General features: G+C 38.2%; 5 protein-coding genes across 5 annotated transcripts; 3 read left to right on the top strand and 2 right to left on the bottom strand.

Moving 5' to 3' along the window:
• Positions 1 to 142: 142 nt before the first annotated feature.
• MONOS_2414 (uncharacterized protein) lies at positions 143 to 7972 on the top strand (the record flags this gene model as incomplete). Its single annotated transcript, XM_067872333.1, has 2 exons — positions 143 to 7832; positions 7946 to 7972. The coding sequence occupies exons 1-2, from the start codon at positions 264 to 266 to the stop codon at positions 7970 to 7972; spliced, it is 7596 nt and encodes a 2531-aa protein (XP_067729304.1). The 5' UTR covers positions 143 to 263.
• Positions 7973 to 8137: 165 nt separating this feature from the next.
• On the bottom strand, positions 8138 to 10789 carry MONOS_2415 (U4/U6.U5 tri-snRNP-associated protein 2; the record flags this gene model as incomplete). The annotated part of the gene is made up of 10 exons (XM_067872334.1): positions 8138 to 8417; positions 8486 to 8586; positions 8651 to 9193; positions 9304 to 9790; positions 9909 to 9968; positions 10032 to 10184; positions 10241 to 10297; positions 10357 to 10436; positions 10493 to 10627; positions 10732 to 10789. 10 exons carry the CDS (start codon positions 10787 to 10789, stop codon positions 8307 to 8309), a joined length of 1785 nt encoding a protein of 594 aa, XP_067729303.1. The 3' UTR covers positions 8138 to 8306.
• A 44-nt stretch (positions 10790 to 10833) lies between these two features.
• MONOS_16829 (Splicing factor 3A subunit 1) lies at positions 10834 to 13144 on the bottom strand. Its single transcript, XM_067869702.1, has 6 exons — positions 12893 to 13144; positions 12763 to 12815; positions 12588 to 12706; positions 12314 to 12529; positions 11948 to 12198; positions 10834 to 11714 (listed from the first exon to the last, which is right to left on the bottom strand). The coding sequence occupies exons 1-6, from the start codon at positions 13107 to 13109 to the stop codon at positions 10915 to 10917; spliced, it is 1656 nt and encodes a 551-aa protein (XP_067729302.1). The 5' UTR covers positions 13110 to 13144; the 3' UTR covers positions 10834 to 10914.
• Positions 13145 to 13318: 174 nt separating this feature from the next.
• MONOS_2416 (putative PHD finger-like domain-containing protein 5A) lies at positions 13319 to 13930 on the top strand (the record flags this gene model as incomplete). The annotated part of the gene is made up of 4 exons (XM_067872335.1): positions 13319 to 13324; positions 13389 to 13508; positions 13566 to 13751; positions 13815 to 13930. 4 exons carry the CDS (start codon positions 13319 to 13321, stop codon positions 13836 to 13838), a joined length of 336 nt encoding a protein of 111 aa, XP_067729301.1. The 3' UTR covers positions 13839 to 13930.
• A 1761-nt stretch (positions 13931 to 15691) lies between these two features.
• MONOS_2417 (putative Secretory protein 61 A (Sec61A)) lies at positions 15692 to 17862 on the top strand. The gene is made up of 5 exons (XM_067872336.1): positions 15692 to 15706; positions 15771 to 15838; positions 15928 to 16072; positions 16259 to 16536; positions 16610 to 17862. Exons 1-5 carry the CDS (start codon positions 15703 to 15705, stop codon positions 17528 to 17530), a joined length of 1416 nt encoding a protein of 471 aa, XP_067729300.1. The 5' UTR covers positions 15692 to 15702; the 3' UTR covers positions 17531 to 17862.
• Positions 17863 to 19207: the final 1345 nt, after the last annotated feature.

The raw sequence follows: 19207 nt of genomic DNA, 5'->3' as shown, positions 1-19207 counted from the left end.
ATAATCAAAATATGGGAAATAAACTATCTCCATCTTTTATTGATTCATTTGTGATTTTTTCCAAAGTGCAAAGAATAACGAAACTTATGAAACTATTATTTAATATTCCGACCCATTCATTGAAAAAAGATCCATTATTTATTTCCCTGAATTTCTTTTAATTTTGCAATTAAGAGTTGTGAAAGAGGCAACTTCAATTACCATAGTATAAGTTAATTCAGAAAAAAAAAATAAAGTTTCTTTATTTGTGTTATCATTTCAAAATGACGGATTTCGTTCAAGTTTATTCTTCTTTGTGTAAATCAAACAATCAATCAGAAATTGAGAAGGATGACGCAACAAAAAAATTATTACTATATCTGCAAGATCCAATTGCTCGAAATCTCTTTCGTCATTCACAATCGGAACAGATTCCAGAAAATGTCATAAATGCACTTGGAAACATGAGTTATATTCTTATCGATTTTTCTATGCACGAGAAAAATAAGTCATTGCAACTGAGATCGTTGGAGTGCCTGTATTATGTCCATACTTTGGTTGACATAAAAATAACAAAGAACTTTTTTCCTGGTGTTTCGACTGCTCTTTGTTCCTTGATCAATGGAGATAGCAAACTTGGATCAAAAATCATAATAACTTCAATACGTATATGGACTGAAATTGTTTCTCATTGCTTTTCCGATCTCTCAAACACTTATCTTACATCTAGAAATGAGATAAATCCTGCTATTAAACGATTCGTACAAAAAATTAGAATCTCGAGTGATGAATCAGTTCCAAGCCGTGATGAAGAGCACAAGGTTTCGGATGAAGAGTCTCTTTCTCAAAGCAAACAATGGCTATTGAATAGTTTCGATCATATCTATGAACAAATCAAAACAATTTTTGGATCTGAAATCAGCCTTCATTCAAAGCACTATGTTCAGAGCAATCATATAGCCATTCGGCAAATGAAGATATGGAGTGCATGGAAGCTATTAATGTCATGTGAAAAGATGTTTGCTTTTTATCATTCCATGGCCTATTCCAATGCCAACTCTGATTCACCAGAATCTCCTCAACCAAAGCATTCAGCATCCTTCTCAATTGTTCTTCTGCTTCTTGAATACATCCTCAACGAATGCGGAGACGACCTATACAGCCAACTCACTGCAGCACTTTCAAGCTCATCTTCTCCTATTTCACTGGACATCATCTCTTCGCTATCAATCCCTCTGCTTTCTCAGCCTCCTTCCGGACCCGTTGCATTAAGCACAGTACCTACGTCCCATCTCAAGCTCGTTTTCCCCTCCGAACGCTCTTTAGACGAATCATCCAACACACAGGCCTCAATTTCCATGTACTCATCCGCCTCTTTAGGTATCCTCTTGCACAAGTGGTTTGTCAGCCCACACACTTCAGTTTTAACCACCCCTTCTCTCCTACCTTCGCTCCTCGACCGCACTCAGCACATCTCCACAGGCATTCTCCCGCATTGCATCACGACTTATCTGTCTGTCGCCTATCAGAACCAGACCGCGCCTCTGGATGATGTGCTGGCTTCTGTTCGCGTGCTGACGAATTATTTGTCCGTGTTCTCGATTCTGCTGTCAGTTACAGGCAATCAGCGAGATTCTGACATGTCACTTTCTTCATTTGCTTCTTCATTAACTTCATCATTTTGTTCTTCTTCTTCTTCTTCTTCTTCTTCTTCTTCTTCTTCTCCATTCAACATTTCAGTCAGCAGCTTCCGTCTCGACCAGTTCGCCATCTCCTCATTCCTCCAGAAGTGCATTCCTGCTCTTCTTCCCATCTGCCTCTCTCTGCTCGAAACAGTTTCTTCGTCTTCTTCACACTCCATCTTCGGATCACGTGATTTCACAAGCGCTTCCTCTCCCTCTGTTTCTGAAGAGCCCTCTCGTATTCTGCCTGTTGGCTCGTCTAGTCTTATTCTGCCAGCTGGTATAGACGAAAGAAGGATGGTTCCATTGAATTCAGGTAGCTCACTATTATTTTCTAATACTTCTTCTTTTTCTTCTTCATCCTTCTCCTCCTCTTCTTCTTCTGCAATGCCACTCACTCTTTCCTCAGACAACTCATCCACCCCATCCAGTTTCATCACCAGCGCCTCTCCTTCTGAATCCTCCTCTTCTTCTGAGTTCATCCAGCTCATTTTGAGAGAAGGTGCATATGGATGGAACTCCCCTTTCTTTCCCTCAACAACCAGATCCTCATATCAATCCAGGGAAAATAACTCTTCTTCTTCTTCTTCTTTCTCTTCCCTTGTCTCCTTCTCCTCCTTCTCCTCCTTCGTGAGCTACACAGTCTTTGAAGTCCAGTTCCTCCACTGCTCCTCCACAACACAGACCGAGCTGGGCATTTTCCTTTCCTCTGGCCGCCTGCAGCGCCTGTTTTCCACTCCGAATGTGTCTTCGCTGCAGCATGCGGTGCTTTTGTTCTTCTTCACACTGGGAAGGATAGCTGCACTCACAATGGACGAGCATTTGGGGGAGAAGGAGAAGGAGAAGGAGAGGAAGAGAAGGAGAGATAAGAAGAAGTCAATGATGTCTATTTATGGAGAAGAAGAAGAAACAGAAGCAGAAGAAGAATTAAAGGAAGAATTAAAGGAAGAAGAAGCAGAAGCAGAGTTCATTGGCTATGCTGACGAGGCATCATTAGGAGACGGAGGATTTCTGCTTCGTTTTCTTGTTGATTTGCTTGTTGAGCTTGCCAACAAGCATTCTCTTGTGGCAGACAGCTGGAGCGAAACCGTCAGTTCATTGGACGATCCTTCGAGTGACTATGCTGCTGCTTCTGATCTGATTGGCGGAAGCTCAATGCAAAAGAAAAAGAAAAAGGCAAAGAAAAAGAAAAGAAATGGAGCGGACGATGAAGGAGTTAGCAGAAGCAATGAAGATTCAGTTATTGTGAATTCTATTGAAATTAATGGCAATATAAGCACAAATACAGATGGAGGTTTCGATATCAATATTAATAAAGATGAAGATGAAAACGAGGTTGAAGATGATGAAGAAGATGATGAAGAAGATGAGGAAGACGTGATAGCATCACACAGCAACAAGTCTCTTGTCTCTATTCTGATGCAGTCTGCCACTGCTCTTGTGGCACTGCCGTATCTGTTTGCAGGCGTTGTGTCATATTTGTTCAGCAAATCTAATGCTGATAATGATGGTGATGATGATAAGCACACTCAACAATCAATAACTGGTCAAAACTATATCGCTTCTTCTTCTTCTTCTTCTTCTTCCTCTCTCCCCCTCTTCTCCTCCACCACTCTATCCCACCTCCGCGATCTCCTCGACCTCACTCTCGACACCTTGCGCCGTATCACTCCATCCACTCTGTCACGCACAGCAGATCCACTCACATTCACCAGGCTCGACGGCTTTGCGCCTTCCGTGCAGCATTTTCATGCTCTTCTGTGTTTGTGCTCTGCTCAGCTGATGCAGTTAGATGAAGTGGTGGTGAGGGGGGTGGAGAAGCAGATGAAGAGGGATGAAGATGAAGATAGAGAAAGAGATAGAGGTAATTATGATGATAAGGAGGAGGAAGACGAAGAAGAAGATGAAGAAGAAGACATGATGCTAATGAACAGAAAGAAGATGATGTTTGCATCCCACGTAGAAGAAGTCACTTGTTCTCCACAGGATTGCCTCAACATCTTCGCCCAGCGCTTTTCGCAGTACAAACAGCAGGTTCTTTTCTTCTTCCTGTCGCTGGCATCAGCACAGAAGAGCACGCAGCATGTGAAGAAAGCAAGCTCTATTGCTCTGATGGTGATGGCGCATCTCGAACAGGAGATGACAGAGGCGATGGAGTTGTGTATGAATGCATCGTCTTCATCGTCGTCATCATCATTTTCTTCATCTTACTCTTCTGCCTCCTCCTCCTCCTCTTCTTCTTCTTCTTCTTCTTCTTCACCTTCACCTTCATCTTCAGAATCCTCATCCATCCTCCCTTCACCTTCACCCTCACCTTCACCTTCACTTCCTCCCCGCTCTTCCATCCAATCTGCTCTCTCCCTCCATTCCTCCCTCCTCTCCCTCCTCTCCTCTTTCCTCCTCTCCAACATCGACTACATAACCGACTGTGCTCTTTTAAACATTTCTTTACTCGACCAGCAAGCAGACACGGCTGTTCGCTTTGAGGCTGAGCGAAGAGAAGTGGAGAATGCAGTGAGAGAGAGGAAGAGACTGATGAAAGAGCAGAACAGATTAAAAAGGGAAGTGGAGAAAGCGAGAAAAGAAGCAGAATTAAAAGGAGGCAGCAGCAAAGAACAGGACGCGGCAGAGGAGAAAGCGAAGGAGAAAGAGCGGGAGAGGCAGAAATTGGGGCTGAAGCTGAAAATAAAAGAGAAGTTCATTGAGCAAAGGCAGGCAGAGCTGCGCAATGCGTCGCTTGCTGAGGACATTGCCACTGCTCCGCATGTGATTGCACTTGTGTTTGCGATTCTGATGGAGAAGTCGTCGGTGTTGTACCCTCAGCTGCATCTGAAGGAAGGAGAAGGAGAACAAGAAGAAGAAGACTGTGAAGAAGGAAGTAAAGAAGAAGGTAGAGAAAGAAGTGAAGGAAGTGAAAGAGGAGTGAAGAAGAAGAAGAAAAAGAAGAAATTTTCTTTGAATGCGTCGTTTGGTGTGATGGTGCCTCTGCTGCGTGACTGCTTCCAGACACTTCTCAGTCAACTTCCTTCGTTTTCGCCTTCTACTTCTTCTTCATTAGCTTCTTCTTCTTTCTCCTCTTCTTCCTTCTTAATGCCCTCTTCTTCTTCTTCTTCTTCTTCATTCAGACGTCGAAGCAACTTCCCGCTTTCCTCTTTTCTGCTTCCCAAACAGCGTCTTTCTTCTTCTGTGCCCTTTTCAATGCGCCACACGATTGTCTTCTCAATTCTGTCAGCATTGCAGTCAATCACAAAGTTTGCTGCATTAATCACCAGATGCATCAGTGTGCGGGTGATGGAGAAGGAGAAGGAGAGAGAGGAGAAGAAGAGAAGAAGAAAGAAGGAGAAAGAGAAGAGGAAAAAGAAGGAGAAAGAGAAAGAGAAAGAGAAAGAAGGAGAAGAACCAGATGAAGAAGCATCAGAAGATGACAACGAATCCGAAGAAGAAGAAGAACGTCGTCTCTTAGCCGCGTCTAGTTCCAAAGACACAGACGAAGAGCAGTCAGTGAAGCAGTTCTGTCGTCACAATGCGCTTCTTGTGGAGCTGACGACGATAGCAAGGCATGTTGTGAAGATGGCTGTGCCTTTCTGTGGGAGCTGGTCATCCAGCAGACAGAGGTTGGTTTTGAGAGGAGAAGAAGGAGAAGGAGAAGGAGGAAGAGGAAGAGGAGGAAGAGGAGGAAGAGATGAAGGCATGATGGGAAGAGAGCCGTGGGAGAAAGAGAGGAGCAGAGAAGAGGAAGAAGCAGAGCGGCAGATGCAGATGGAAGAGGACGATCGGAACAGAAGGATGAAAGGGAGGTGCAAAGGAGCAGCACTGAGCACGGCATATTGGGCGCTGCAGATGATGGAGCTGAATCTGCCAGAGGGAAATGGAAGCAATAAAAGCAATAGCAATAATAGTAACAGCAGTAACAGTAGAAATAGCAGTGGAAGTATCAGAAGCAGAAGAAACAAAGAGGAAGAAAAAGAAAAAGAAAAAGAAAAAGAAAAAGAAAAAGAAAAAGAAAAACAAGAACAAACCAAAAGCTCATCAACACCATCACCATCAGAGCAGATAATTGAGCCTCCGCATCACCCTCTCTTTCTGAACAGCGTCCATTTGCTGTGGGCACCGATGATATCGACGCTGAGGATGATGCTGTCGGGTGCAGTGCAGACTGGGTGTGACCTCAACGGAGGAGCTCTTCCTCTTTCTCTGCTGTTTAGAGGTGTCTTTGTGTCAGGTGGAGATGCAGGGCAGGGAGGGTTGGGCGTGATGAGTGGTTCATCATCAATTTCTTTATCATCATCATCTTCTTCTTCTCCCTCCTCTTCTTCTGTCTTCTCTTCTCTTCCTTCTTCTTCTCAATATTCTTCCTCTCTCACTCAATTGCTTAACTATTTCATCACTCGCTGCAGCTCCTTCGTCCTCGCCCGCCTGAAAGAAGAGCTCCTTCCTGTTCTTCTCGCACTGCTGGCTGCTCACTCACCCGATCTGAGTGATGTTTCAAGTGTGCCAGACGAAACAATGGAAGTATCAGAGAGATTGAGGGAGATAAGTGAAATGACAGAGGAGCAAATGTATTCAACAGAAGAAAGTGGAGGAGCATTGAAAATGACAAAGAAACCTCTTCTTGTCGTCCCTTCCTCTTCTTCTCCTCCGCTTTCCTCGACCGACAAGTCAGTCGCATTTCTGCTGAATATCCTGTTCCTGCTGCTGAACGAGAAGCTGGCTGACTCTGCGTCTCTTCTTGAGTCTATCCATAGTAATTCCTCTCTCTTCACACAGAAGTTGTTCTACCCGCAGATCCCTCCACACCCTTCGCACATCCTGTTCCTTGAGGTGGCGTCGTCGTCGCTGCACTGTGGAGCTCTTAGCAGAGGCAAGGGAAGAGGAAGAGGAAGAGGGAAGGATAGAAATGTGTTGAAAGTTATTTCTGTTTCTTCTTCTTTGTCTTCTTCTTCTTCCTCCTCCTCCTCATTATCTTCTTCTTCTTCTTCTTCTTCTTCTTCTTCCCTTTCCCAATCCAGCACACACTGCCCCATCTTACTCTGCGACTGCCAAGAACACTTCCCACTCAGCCTTCCTTCCTCTTCGCGTGCTGCTTCTTCTCTTCCTCTTTCAAAGCGTCTGTGTCCTTTCGTTCAAAAACGCATTCGCTCGCTCCATCTCTTCTGCAATGAGAGGCTGTTCACGTGGGCTGGCGGGCCGATGCGTGAAGACAACATCACAGCGAATAAAAGAGCCATCTGCAGGAATGAGAAGACAGAGAGGGAAAAGTTTATATTCGAGTATGATGCAGAGACGCTGAATGAAATTGCGGATAGGCAAAGCTTGAAACAAGAAGAGAAAATTGTGTCAGATGAGAAAAAAGATGAAGCTATTACTGTGAAGACAAGACCTCTCATTGAAGAGATTAATGCTGATTCAACAGAAGATGACAAACAGAGCAACGATGAAAAAGTGACGAAAGAGAGAATTGTGGAAGCCAAGTCAAGATTTATCAGAGGGTCAGCTGTTGCAGGAAGGGTGTCTGGGGAAGGAGGCGTTATCAACTCTTTCAATCCGCCTGGTGTGAGCTTGGAAATTCTTGTTGCTCCTCCAACAATACCAGCAGAGCTATTAAAACCCAAAGAGAAGGATAAATCTTCAATGGATCGTCCACTTCCTCAGCCAATCAACCCTCCTTCAACTCTATTCCAAGAATCGTGTGAGTGCATGCAAAGATGCCTGGACGCAAAGAACGTGACTGTTTCTTCTCTCTTTCACAACACTCTGTGTCCGACTTGCCTGTTCTCACTCTTAAATTGGCTGAGTAACAACAATCCGGCAGCATTTCACATTGTGACTTGGCCATTTTGGAGCGAAATGCATCATTTTTCAGGCAATATCTCCATTCATTCAGTCATATTCTCCCCTTTTCTGTCTCAAAACGTGATCCTTCTGACATTCATATCACTTTTTCCCTTCATTCTTCTCCCACCAAATTCTTCATCTCGTTCAAACATATATCTTACTCACCAATCTTCTGTTAATACCTTCAAAATTGCTGAGAGGACAAAAAGAAATACCATCCACCCATACATTCATTTCAGGGTGTCATTGGTCCTTCAGCAGTTATTAAACATTATTTATAAAGATGACGATACATCCGCTTCTGATTCTTATACAAAAAATTGCTTGAGAATTTCTGTTAGTGTTTTTATTACTTTACTTCAACAAAGATTTTGTTTATTCTGATTGATAATTCCTTTATTATTATCATTATTTTTTTTTTTAAATAAAATAAATTGATTCATTCAAAGCAATTTCTATTAACAGATAGAACGTAAGCTTATGCTGCCATGAAAGACAGCTTCCAAAAATTGCAGTCCGACACATTTCGTGTCGTACCGCGGGCATTGGGTATAGTTTTCAACCAGCAATATGTAAGGCTCAACAAGATCATAGCCGAACAATTGCCCCAAGCGCAAGGATAAATTTGATCTTTCCAACGCTTTTCTTTTATATTCAGTTTTTGATAATCAAAATATGGTTGTGATCAAAATGAAAAGTATTTTGAATTTTTAAATATGCAAATAAATTTTCAATTATTTTTAATCTTATTAAATTTATAATAAAAAAGATTTATAAATCTTTTTCGCAAATCGAAAAAGTTTTCTTTCTTCATAAAGGTCTTTTTTGGTATATCTGAATGAAGGCAGATGATAGCATAACTGTTTGTGGCAAGACTTCTTCAACAACAAGTCCTTCAATCGAAAACCATTGCTTTACAGACTATTCAAAAGTTAATTTTTTTTAAAAGAAAATTGTGAAAAATTATTTAATTAGCTTTTTGAACAAACTGGCTTATAAACATGCACAATATATTTACCATCTTGAATTGAGCCCTCGTGTGATATTGAAGCTATTAAATCGTATATAATTCGTTCATTGCACAGTCCATCTAAATAATAATTATGTTAATGAAAAAAATTATTTGAAGATTAAAAAAATAAAATTAATCAAACATTCAGCCAAATTAAGCCCAGAAATCGGGAAAGTCACAAGCGTCGGGTTCTTTTCATAGAAAAACTGGTTCTTAATAAATCTGTTGAAGTGGAGTATGAGAAACGGAGGGAACTTCGTAATCTTCATTGACCTCGTGGGTGTTTCTGCGAGAGGAAGAGAAGCCGACGTCCCCACAGCAGACACAGGGACAACAGGAATGAATTTGCCTGAGTACTTCTCCAGCAGAATGGGAAGAGGCACCTGCTGAATGCCGGCCTGCGTGGACGTCACGCCGCTGTGGCTCTCCTCGTCGTCCTCGTCGACTGGGAAGAGAGGGATGGGAGGGAGATCGAGGGTGAGCACTAAAAATGGCTTGTGTTGTGTGGTTTTGGTCGAAGTGTCAGTTGATGAAGAGGAGGAGGAAGAGGGAGAGGAGGAAGAAGAGGGAGAAGAAGAAGGAGATGATGACGATGATTGAGATTCTGGTGAAGATGAGGTGGAGGAGGAGGATGGTGTCTGTGTTATTATTTTCAATGAGCCTTGGAAGCTGGACTTTATTATGCCTAAACAACAATCAACGACAAACGCACAGAAGAAAAAGTTGATTTGTTATTATCATTAAACAAAGTGGGAAAAAATGAAATATTCCTTAATGATAATAATAACAACAAACCCTGCTTCTTCTTCTTCTTCTCATTTGGATGTTTTGAAGAATCGTCTTTGGACGACTGCTGCATCTGTGGCGAAATAACATCCCCACATTCTGAGTCAACAATGCTGAGCAGCCACAGCAAGAAGCGAAGGGCGTCACGGGGAAGTGAATGGTGCTCGTCTGCCGACGCTGCGATGGAGGAGCGAGCAATTGACGATGAGGACATCGCAGCAAAGCCAGCGGAAGAGGCACGAGAAGACGAGCTGGAAGAGGAAGAGGATGAAGATGAAGATGAAGTTGAAGATGAGTGTGAAGTGATCAGAGACGGCTGGAAGAGAGAGACGAGGTGAATGAATGTCTGGGCAGAGACGTGGGACTTGAAGTTGAAGGGAGACCACATCTGCCGCAGGAGCGTTGAGAGGGCGTGTGATACAACGGTGGGCGAAGGGCGAGTCGCGGCTTCTTCAGGTGTGGGTGCACTCGCTGGAAGCTGTGCCCGAGAATGTAACTGAATGTTGCGATACGTTGGTTGAGACAAAGAAGTTGTTATCAAAAAATTTAAAATTAAAAAAAACATGGAAAATTGAAAATATTGAAATGGTTTTGGATATTGCTCAAGTGCATACAATTCGAAAGACATCATTATCCAAGAAAAAATTCCGAAATAGGGGAATCTGTCCTAATGCCTGCAAACAATATAAATGATTAAGATTGTTTCAATTGGATTTTGAAATAAAAAGATTTCAAACATGAATTACACATGCAACATGATCATTTCCATCAATATTGTTTAAGCCAACGTAACCTGGATAAAACAATGTTCCATCCAACGCACGACACGTACGAATGTCATTTTCCAATCCTGTTATGTATGCGATATTGAACTGGGGGCGTATAACTCTCTGACAGATATTTTTGAAGTTAAAAAGATAAATAATCGAAATGATTTGCAACAAACTTTGATATCATTCAAAGAATCGTCAATGATTTCATATCCATCTGGAAGACAATAAGCCTAAATATCGTATAAAAATAAGAGAGTTTAATTTCCAAAAATGTAAAAAAAAATGTAACCTTCAAAGTTTTCATATTCATAAAAACATGATGTTCCGCTTGTAGCGAATGAGAGTAGGCAGGTGTTTTTTCGCTTCTTCCTGTTGTACAAAATAGTAAACAAAAAATAATTAATAAACAAAAAATAGTGTCAAACCTTGGAAATATTTTCCACACACAAGACAAGCATAAACATTAACTGTAGATAACGTAACACAGCAACACTTTTCAAAATCAAAATTTAAAATTGATCTGTTTATAGTGTCCATATAAGGACATTCGATGATCCGCTCTTTTGAATTTTAAAAAATATTTTTCGATGAAATATGAGTATCATATTTGTTGCAAAGAAAGCACATATATAATAAATCTAAAAATAAAATTCTTAATGCGTGCCTTGTTTCCCTTCTGGTAAATTTAATGATTCATCTTCTTCATCCCTCAAATGAGACATTAAAATAATTGTCTTTTGATCATCCCATGAAAAAGTTTAAAATATCATTAACTGATAATTTTTTATTGAAATGCTTGAAAATAAACACTTAAAAATAAATAATAAATTTATTAAATCAAAATATATCATTCTGTTCTTGTACGCTTGGACATATTCAAATTTGAAAACTGAGGATTCATTCCATTTTGATGAATTCCATCTCCAAACAGTCTTTTTTGAGGTTCCTGCATATATTGTTGCTGCTCATCCATCTGCGGTCCAAACTGCTTATCTGGAGTGAAAGAAGACGATTGTGGAAGATATTGAGCAATTGAAGAGGCTGTGGCCTTTGAAGCGAATCTTCCGTCCCAGGCACCAGCCTCTCTCTGCAGTGCAATCCTCCTCTCCTCAGCAAGCTTCGCTTCTCTCGCTGCCTTTTCCTCTGCGCTTTCCTTCCCTGTGCTCGAAAAGATATCCGGCCTGCGCTCTGCGAAGCGCTGGAGCGAGATGGCGATTTCGTCCCCCGTCGAGGCAGAGAGGGCCTTTGTCTTGTTCATTGCCTGTATGCGCTTCTGCCTGGCTGTGCTGTCGCTCATCTCCATTTTGATGTGCTGGTCGATCTCTGACTCCGGAATCTCCTTCCCGCAGAACGAGCACACCACCATCCGCAGCGACGCAGCGGCTGCTGCTGCGAGCGTGTGGGCGCGCGAAAGAGGAGTGGCATTTGCAGCAGAAGAAGCAGAAGTAGAAGAAGCAGAAGATGAAGAAGAAGAAGATGATGATGATGTGGCTGTGTGTGGGTGTGAAGTGGATGTTGTCTGGTGCTGCTCGTCGTTTTCCTCAATGTCCATGTCCATATCGACGTCTTCTGACTCGTCTCGGCCGTGCCCCAGCTGAAATGTCGGCCCTTCAATAGACGCTCCTCCGAGTGAAGATGCGAGGAAATCTGTGAAAAATAGGGGGGGGAAATGAATACAGTTGATAGAATTATGTGTTTTTTTTTTAAAAAAAATGTTAAAAAGAAAGAAAGAAAATATTAATAAAATAAAATAATAAATTTGCATTCGAAACAACGCAATTGATTTTTTAAATAAAAAAATAGAAGAAGAAGAAGAAGGCTCATCGAAACAGTCATTGCCTTCATGCACAAAACATTTGTGTCAGCTTGAAATTTCACACCTATGTGTGCGTTGTGGTCATCTGTGGAAGCGCCCAAGTTCAAAAGCCCGCTGTTCTCTTTTTGCCTGTCCTTATCCTCATCCTCGTCGTCGTCAAACACAACTCTCTCCACAACCACAAAGTCGTGCCAATCAATCTGCGCAGCCTCGTTGTCTCGCTCTGCCTCCGCAGCAAGCGCGTCCCGCTGCTTCGTCTCTTCCGCCCAGCGCTCCCACGCTGCTCGCTTTTGAATGCGTTTAAAAATTGCGAATCTGTAAAAATAACCATTCATTTCAAAATTAAAATTTAAAATTAAAAAAAATATTTTTTTCACAATGGAATAAAATATCAACTTTTCTTTAAATGAACAATAATTGAGAAGCAAACTTTGAATCTGCTTCTAGGTCTATTTTTTTGAGGCATTCTGGAGATGGGCGAAGACACATCTCGTATTGTTGAATTAGCGACTGATAATAAAAGTACCTTGTGCTGCTTGGCTGAAGAAATTCGAATTGAGGGCTTGCCTTAACATTTTCTGGAAGGCTTTGAATGAATTGCATTCCATTTTTTGCAGCAAACAAGGCAGTTAACTTTATTTGTTCTCTAAAAAACACAATCAAAAATAATATTGATAAAGTCAAAAAATAAACTTACAACAAACAATTCTAAAGTAGTGATTTGATTTGGAGGATCTACAGCAAATCTAAATGGAGGGGGTGCCTCCTTTGGAATTTTTCTAATTTGAGCTGCCCTTTCAACAGTGTGACTTGTCTTCTTTTCCTAAAAATGAAATGACAACAAGCTTCGTTAAACCTATAAAAATAAAAATAAATAACTTTTTGCTTGTCTTTTTTGACAATTTCAGATTCAAGCCCCGCTTTCTTGTAAGCTTTAAAACAGATATCAAATATAAAATGAAGAAATCATTTCGTAAAAAATACAAATAAATAAATCTATTTTTCATACCTCCTTCGACAATCTTTTGATGAAGCGTGTGCGCATAAAATTGATGATATTGAGACTCGGGTTTCAAAAATTCAAAACGATGATTATCTTTTTGATCATCAAGAAGTTTTTGTTCGAATGAAGCTCCTTTTTCTGCAATAAATTGCGCTGTTTTTTCAATCAAAGTCTGGACCTCTGTTGGAGGTAAAATAAATTTTCCAATTGGGGTATTAGTCATGAATTTTTAATAAAATTCAAGTTCTGTTTTAAATTAGTTTTCAGATCACATTTCTGCTTAATTGATGCAAAAGTTTGATTGAAATGAAAACAGCACAAACATATGCAGAATATTTGAAAATCAACAAAGATATTGAATTAATTGATCAGAAACATGTGTAATATATTTTGTTAACACAAATTTTCTTATTAAATATATTTATATTGAAAATGGCTGTATGCTTTTGAATTAATTGTAGATGTTTTGTTGACATAACAAATTTTTAATCTTTCAAAATAGAAACATCATCCAGATTTAATGTTTTGCAGAAAACAAACTGGAACGGCTATTGGGAGATTGTGCGAAGGATGTGACGGTCGTTGTGTTATTTGTGATTCATACTCAAGACCAACTACATTGGTATTTGTTTTACAAATATTTTTTTAAAATGTGTTGAACGTATTTTTCGATATTTAGGTTCATATTTGCGATGAATGCAACTATGGATCATATGCTGGCAGATGCGTAATTTGTGGTGGACCTGGTGTTGCTGATGCATATTATTGCAAAGAATGCACGATGCAAGAAAAAGACAGGGAAGGATGCCCCAAAATAATAAATATTGGAACAAGTAAGGCAGATGACTTTTATGAAAGAAAAATAGTATGTTAAAATTTTTGAATTTGATTTTCGCATAATCTTTTTTTTATTTTTATTAAAATTTAGCATGGTTCAAGAGGAATGACTTGAAAGTTATTCTAAAATTCACAACAAATAAATTATTAAAAAATCAATATATTATTCAATTTAATAAAAAAAATCACACGCAAACAAAACAAAAAGTTAATGTACCCTTTTTATTTCTTTGTGTAAAAAAGGTATTATTCAACAATGTTTCAAAAGAAGGAGAAAGATGAGACAAGCTATTCAAGTGTGAATGAATTGAAATAAGTTCAACAAATATTCAGATATTCGCGGATTCATTCCTGAACTTCATCGTTCACTTGAACAGTGGGTTGAGGAGCATTTGCAACTCTGGGATGGAACGTCAATTCGGGTTCCCAATCTGGTATAAGCGATAAGAAAAATGAAATAATGGAAGCAAAGACAGTTCCAGGTATGCCTTTGCAAAAGATAGCTGGAATCAATAAAGGTTCCTAAAACATATTAATAAATAAGAAGGAAAAAGCAGTTTGAAAAAAATTGATAAAAAGAATCGCAGACCAATCCAGATCTCATTCTTAAGAGTGATATTCTCACAAATAAATCTGAAATAAAAATGGTGTATAGCAATAAATTGGCCCAATGGAATGGATGTTTGATAATGAAATGAGTGGGATATAATTTCTTGTACAGTATCACAAGAAATATGAGATGAAATGTCATTTCGAAAAAGACTTTTTATGAGGAAAGGAAAAAATGTATATATAAATGTCATTATAAATTCAGAAAAATACATTGGAAGAAAGATGAAGGGGAAATTTTTAAAAAGAGTAATGATGAAAAAAAATTAAAATCATGGAAAAATACAAGATGATGGCAAACATTTTCTTAATTCCAGAAGTGAAACATTTCGTAGCTGTAATTGATTTCTAATCCCATCTGACAAACGTTTAATAATTCTTTTCAATAGACTACTTTCATAATTTCTATTAAACTGAGAGTTTGAATAATTTAAGTGATGCTACAAAATACAATTCACCTAACAAACCAGATCCCTTATTTGTTTTATGCTAAACAAAATATCAAGAATTCTAAATATCTGGAGCAACTTATGATTAAATAATATTCTGCTCTCATAGAGGTGCTTCTGCTTGTACAAGCTAATAATTGTTTTAATAGATATGAAGTCATTTATGATACACAGCAGATATGTGTAAACTGGCCAAAGAGTTCGTCTCGCCTCATGATTTACGATGTGGTGTGTAAGCTGCTCAAAAATCTGTGCGGAGAATGAAAATATCTTTACTAATGAAAACATGCATGATATATTCATTAAAATAACTGTGCGTGAATCCATTCCGCTTTCTTTTTTGATACAGAAACTGTACATTAAGAAGAGTACCTCAAAAAGAATAACGCATATAGAAGTCATAAAAAAATACAGCTTATCAAGTATGTTTGACAATTGTTGTTGAGCAGGTAAATTATTATCAGAGTGTTCCGGAGAGTGTTGAGCGTCGTCTACAACTTGATGAATTTTATCATTAATGTTTTTTGATAAATTATCTAAGGATTTCATAAGATTGTTTTCGTCTGCATCATCTTGCATGTTGTCTGATTCAAGATTATCCGTTTTATAATCTTCATCAAAATCGTTGGTTAACTCAGCAACACAATCTTTAGCAGATTTTCCTCTTTCTTTATATGATAATACTAATTGCAAAATATCTTTGGGTGATTTTTGTGATTGCATTTGAGACATATTTAAAAATTAATAAATAAGAGAAAAATAAAAATATATATATGATGGTTCCCTTTTTGAAAGTGTGATTATGTTATTAACAAAGATAAGTTATTGCATATTGTTGTATGAATTTTATTTGTCAACAAAAATTCCATTGACATCTTTTCAAACTGAAAAGACAAAATAAGGGTTGATCAAAAAGACGCGATGGGTTTGGAATGTGATTGTCTTATGAATTGAATTGATAATTTTATATATATATTGTGTATATAAAGGAAAGTTTCTTGATTTCTGCAAGCCTTTTGTTCAATTTGTGCCTGAAGTGACACAGCCCGTTAAAATTGTTTGACATTTCTTTTATAACCGGAATTTTCGGTGACTGTACCTATCGTTACATTGTAAACTTTTCTTTGTATTGTTTTCATTGTACAGGTACCGTTCAAGCAAAAAATAATTTACACTCTGCTGACATTGTTGCTGTTTTTGCTTTACTCAAGAATTCCACTTGTTGGAATTACTAAAGCAAAAGGATCAGATCCTTTTTATTGGTTGCGTTCAATCATGGCATCAAACAGAGGTGTGACGCGTGTACGTTTGGAGATTTAAGATTGTGTTCAATGAAAATAGACATGACTTTGTTGAATGTATTGTAATAATAATTTCAATCATTCATATTGTGATTTTTTTACATTCTATTATTATTTAAATTATTATTTATTATTCGCTTTTTTGATGATTTTAATATTTAAATAACTTTCATCAGGTACATTGATGGAGCTTGGCATTTCACCGATTGTGACATCGGGAATGATCATCCAATTGCTTGCCGGAACAAAACTGATTGACGTTGATCAAAGCGTTAAATCCGAACGAGCGTTATTTAATGGAGTTCAAAAATTAGCTGGATTAATTTTTACCATTGTGCAAGCACTCGCATATGTTCTGGCTGGAATGTATGGACCAGTTAGAGAAATTGGATTCTGGACCGCTTTTATTTTGGTTGTTCAGTTGAGCGTTTCAGGACTTGTTATTACCCTATTGGTTTGCTTTTTAAAGCAATTAGATAAAAATGATATTTTATTTTAAATACAAATAATGTAATTATTTATTTTAGGATGAATTCTTGCAGAAAGGATATGGAATAGGAAGCGGTATTTCTTTGTTTATTGCAACAAACATTTGCGAGAATATTGTATGGCAATGCTTTTCTCCAAATACTGCAAACTATGGAAGAGGAACTGAATTTGAGGGATGCATAATTGCTCTGATACATCTTTTAATCACGCGTTCCGATAAAGGAAGAGCTCTTGCCGAAGCATTCACTCGTCAACATTTGCCAAACGTCTCGTCATTGCTTGCAACGGTTATAGTCTTTTTGGTAGTTGTTTACTTCCAGGGTGTTCGCGTCGAACTTTCATTGAAGCATCGTCAATCACGTAACTATCAAGGTTCTTATCCAATTAAACTGTTCTACACCTCAAATACACCAATCATCCTTCAGTCATCACTCGTGTCGTTAGTGTATTTCTTATCTCAAATGCTGTACAAATCACTTCCTAAAAGCTTCTTGATCAAAATGATCGGAGAATGGCAATCTAATGAAGGATCATCACAGATGACGCCAGTAGGAGGACTTGTATATTTTATCTCTCCACCTCGTTCATTTGGCGATGTTATCAGAGATCCCCTTCATGCTATTGTGTATATAGTTTTCATGTTGGGAACTACTGCTCTGTTCTCAAGGTTGTGGATTGATGTTTCTGGCTCATCAGCGAAGGACGTTGCGGAAACATTGAAGCAACAACAAGTTTTCTTCCCCGGACATCGTGAACAATCGACTGTTCATGAATTGAATCGTTACATTCCCATTGCAGCATCTTTCGGAGGTATGTGCGTTGGGTTGCTGACTGTGTTGGCGGACTTTTTGGGAGCCATGGGTTCAGGCACTGGTATCTTACTTGCCGTGACAACAATTTATCAATACTTTGAGACAATTGTTAAGGAAGGCGCAGATTCTGGTCTTCCATTCTTCTGATTCCTCGAATGACAAAAGGAGAAGAGATTGAGGGAAGAAGAGTTGAGTAGTGAATGAAGAGGATGTTAACAAGAAAAACTTGTGGAGTGATTATTGGGTTTACTCTCTTTGTATGATCTTGAAAGCAGCTGAGATACAAGCTGTATAACAGATCAAAGTTAAGACTTCACAATGATATCAGATTTTTAAACTCGTTCATTTGCGTCATTTTTTTATCACTTCGATACCTATGATTCGAGGAGTGTATCTTTTGATGAGTATATTCCTTTTTTCATAATTTAATTTAATCTGAAAGAGAGTTAGCCTTGCTTTAAAGATATAATGATTTTATAAAAGAAATTATTATTGATAACAAAGTCAAAGATGAATGAAAAAATAAAAAAAAATTAGAATTAGAAAGATTGGTTTATTCATTTTTGGATGAAAATTCTTATTAACCCTCGGTAACTTTAAGAAAAATTATTGTAAAGTATATCCAAGAACAATAAGTTCTCATCAAAAGTTAGCATGTTACAAAAAGCTTATTGTTTAATATAGATACGTATATGAATAGGGTTGTATTCTATTTGTTCATTTTTCTTTATTGTCCCAATAAAAATAAATATTTTATTTTCTGGACGGCATATGCACACTTAACAGCAATTTCTAATTCTTGCACGTTTCGTTTGATTATTGCTTATAAACATCATTTGTGATGTTTTGAGTAGATAAAAACATGCGGAAGTTCGTTAAAATAAAATTTTAATTTTTCAAAAATTATGAAAATGGGTCAAATTTTTTTCTAAAAAATAAAAAAAACAAAATAAAAAATCAAAATAAAATGAAAAAGTTTATCTTTATGAGTTTTCTGAATACTCAGAGGCAGATAAACCATCGCCTGGGTCAATATTATCGGTTTCACTTGTTTCGCTGTCATTAGAAATAAGTAAATCATCTAAATCAGGTATTTCTTCTTCAGTTTCTTCTGTTTCTTCATCTTCTTCAGCTTCTTCTGTTTATTTTTCTTTGTTGAAAATAATTTTTGATACAAATACTTTAAATGTCACAATCTTTCTCTTATTAATCATCCAAAAAGCAAACTGATCAGCAACAAATATTTCTCGAATTCCATGGGGAGGAAAAAATCTTCTCATATGGCTCCATAATCCTTCGATTGTATTTGTGCATGCGTGAGTTTCTTCATCATAAAATTTTCTTTTATGGAACATTGTTTGATGGTTGTGTCCAAGACGAGAAAGAGATGAATATGCCTTCCATTCATCTGACATTATTGTTGAATGCGGAAGATTGTGCTTATGAATGATAGGAATCAACTTCGAAACTGAACGGTCTGGAACAGTCATGACAAAAAAGTTTTTTGTTTCATCCATTTTATCTTTCTTTCGCTCCACTGCACCAAAGACCAACATTTGTTTCTTTCTTTTTCCTCTATGTTATTTTCTTCTCCTTTAAACATATTCATCTATTTTAACACTAATGTTTTAACATCAAAGAATAGTTTCATTCTGATTTATGATGTCCATTGCGCAACACCTCATAACAGATGACCAATATGCAACAGAGTTCCTATGAATTCCCAACATTTCCGAGCAAAAATTTTCACTAGCACCATTCCAAATAAAGAGGATAATTAACAAAATCACATTTATTTATATCCTGCTTCGATAAAAGGATGTT

Source organism: Monocercomonoides exilis, assembly GCF_001643675.1.
Source record: "Monocercomonoides exilis strain PA203 chromosome Unknown scaffold17-1647472, whole genome shotgun sequence".
In the NCBI taxonomy this organism is placed as follows: Eukaryota; Preaxostyla; order Oxymonadida; family Polymastigidae; genus Monocercomonoides; species Monocercomonoides exilis.
This window is presented reverse-complemented; position numbering and strand designations above follow the sequence as displayed.

Coding starts and splice junctions, on each gene's coding strand:
- MONOS_16829 (XM_067869702.1), bottom strand. CDS start 13,109: ATGACTAATACCCCAATTGGAAAATTTATTTTACCTCCAACAGAGGTC. Junction 12,199..12,313: donor GACCTAGAAGCAGATTCAAA/GTTTGCTTCTCA, acceptor TTATTTTTACAG/ATTCGCAATTTTTAAACGCA. Junction 11,715..11,947: donor TGACCACAACGCACACATAG/GTGTGAAATTTC, acceptor TATTTTTCACAG/ATTTCCTCGCATCTTCACTC.
- MONOS_2417 (XM_067872336.1), top strand. Junction 16,073..16,258: donor AATCATGGCATCAAACAGAG/GTGTGACGCGTG, acceptor AACTTTCATCAG/GTACATTGATGGAGCTTGGC. Junction 16,537..16,609: donor GACTTGTTATTACCCTATTG/GTTTGCTTTTTA, acceptor TATTTATTTTAG/GATGAATTCTTGCAGAAAGG.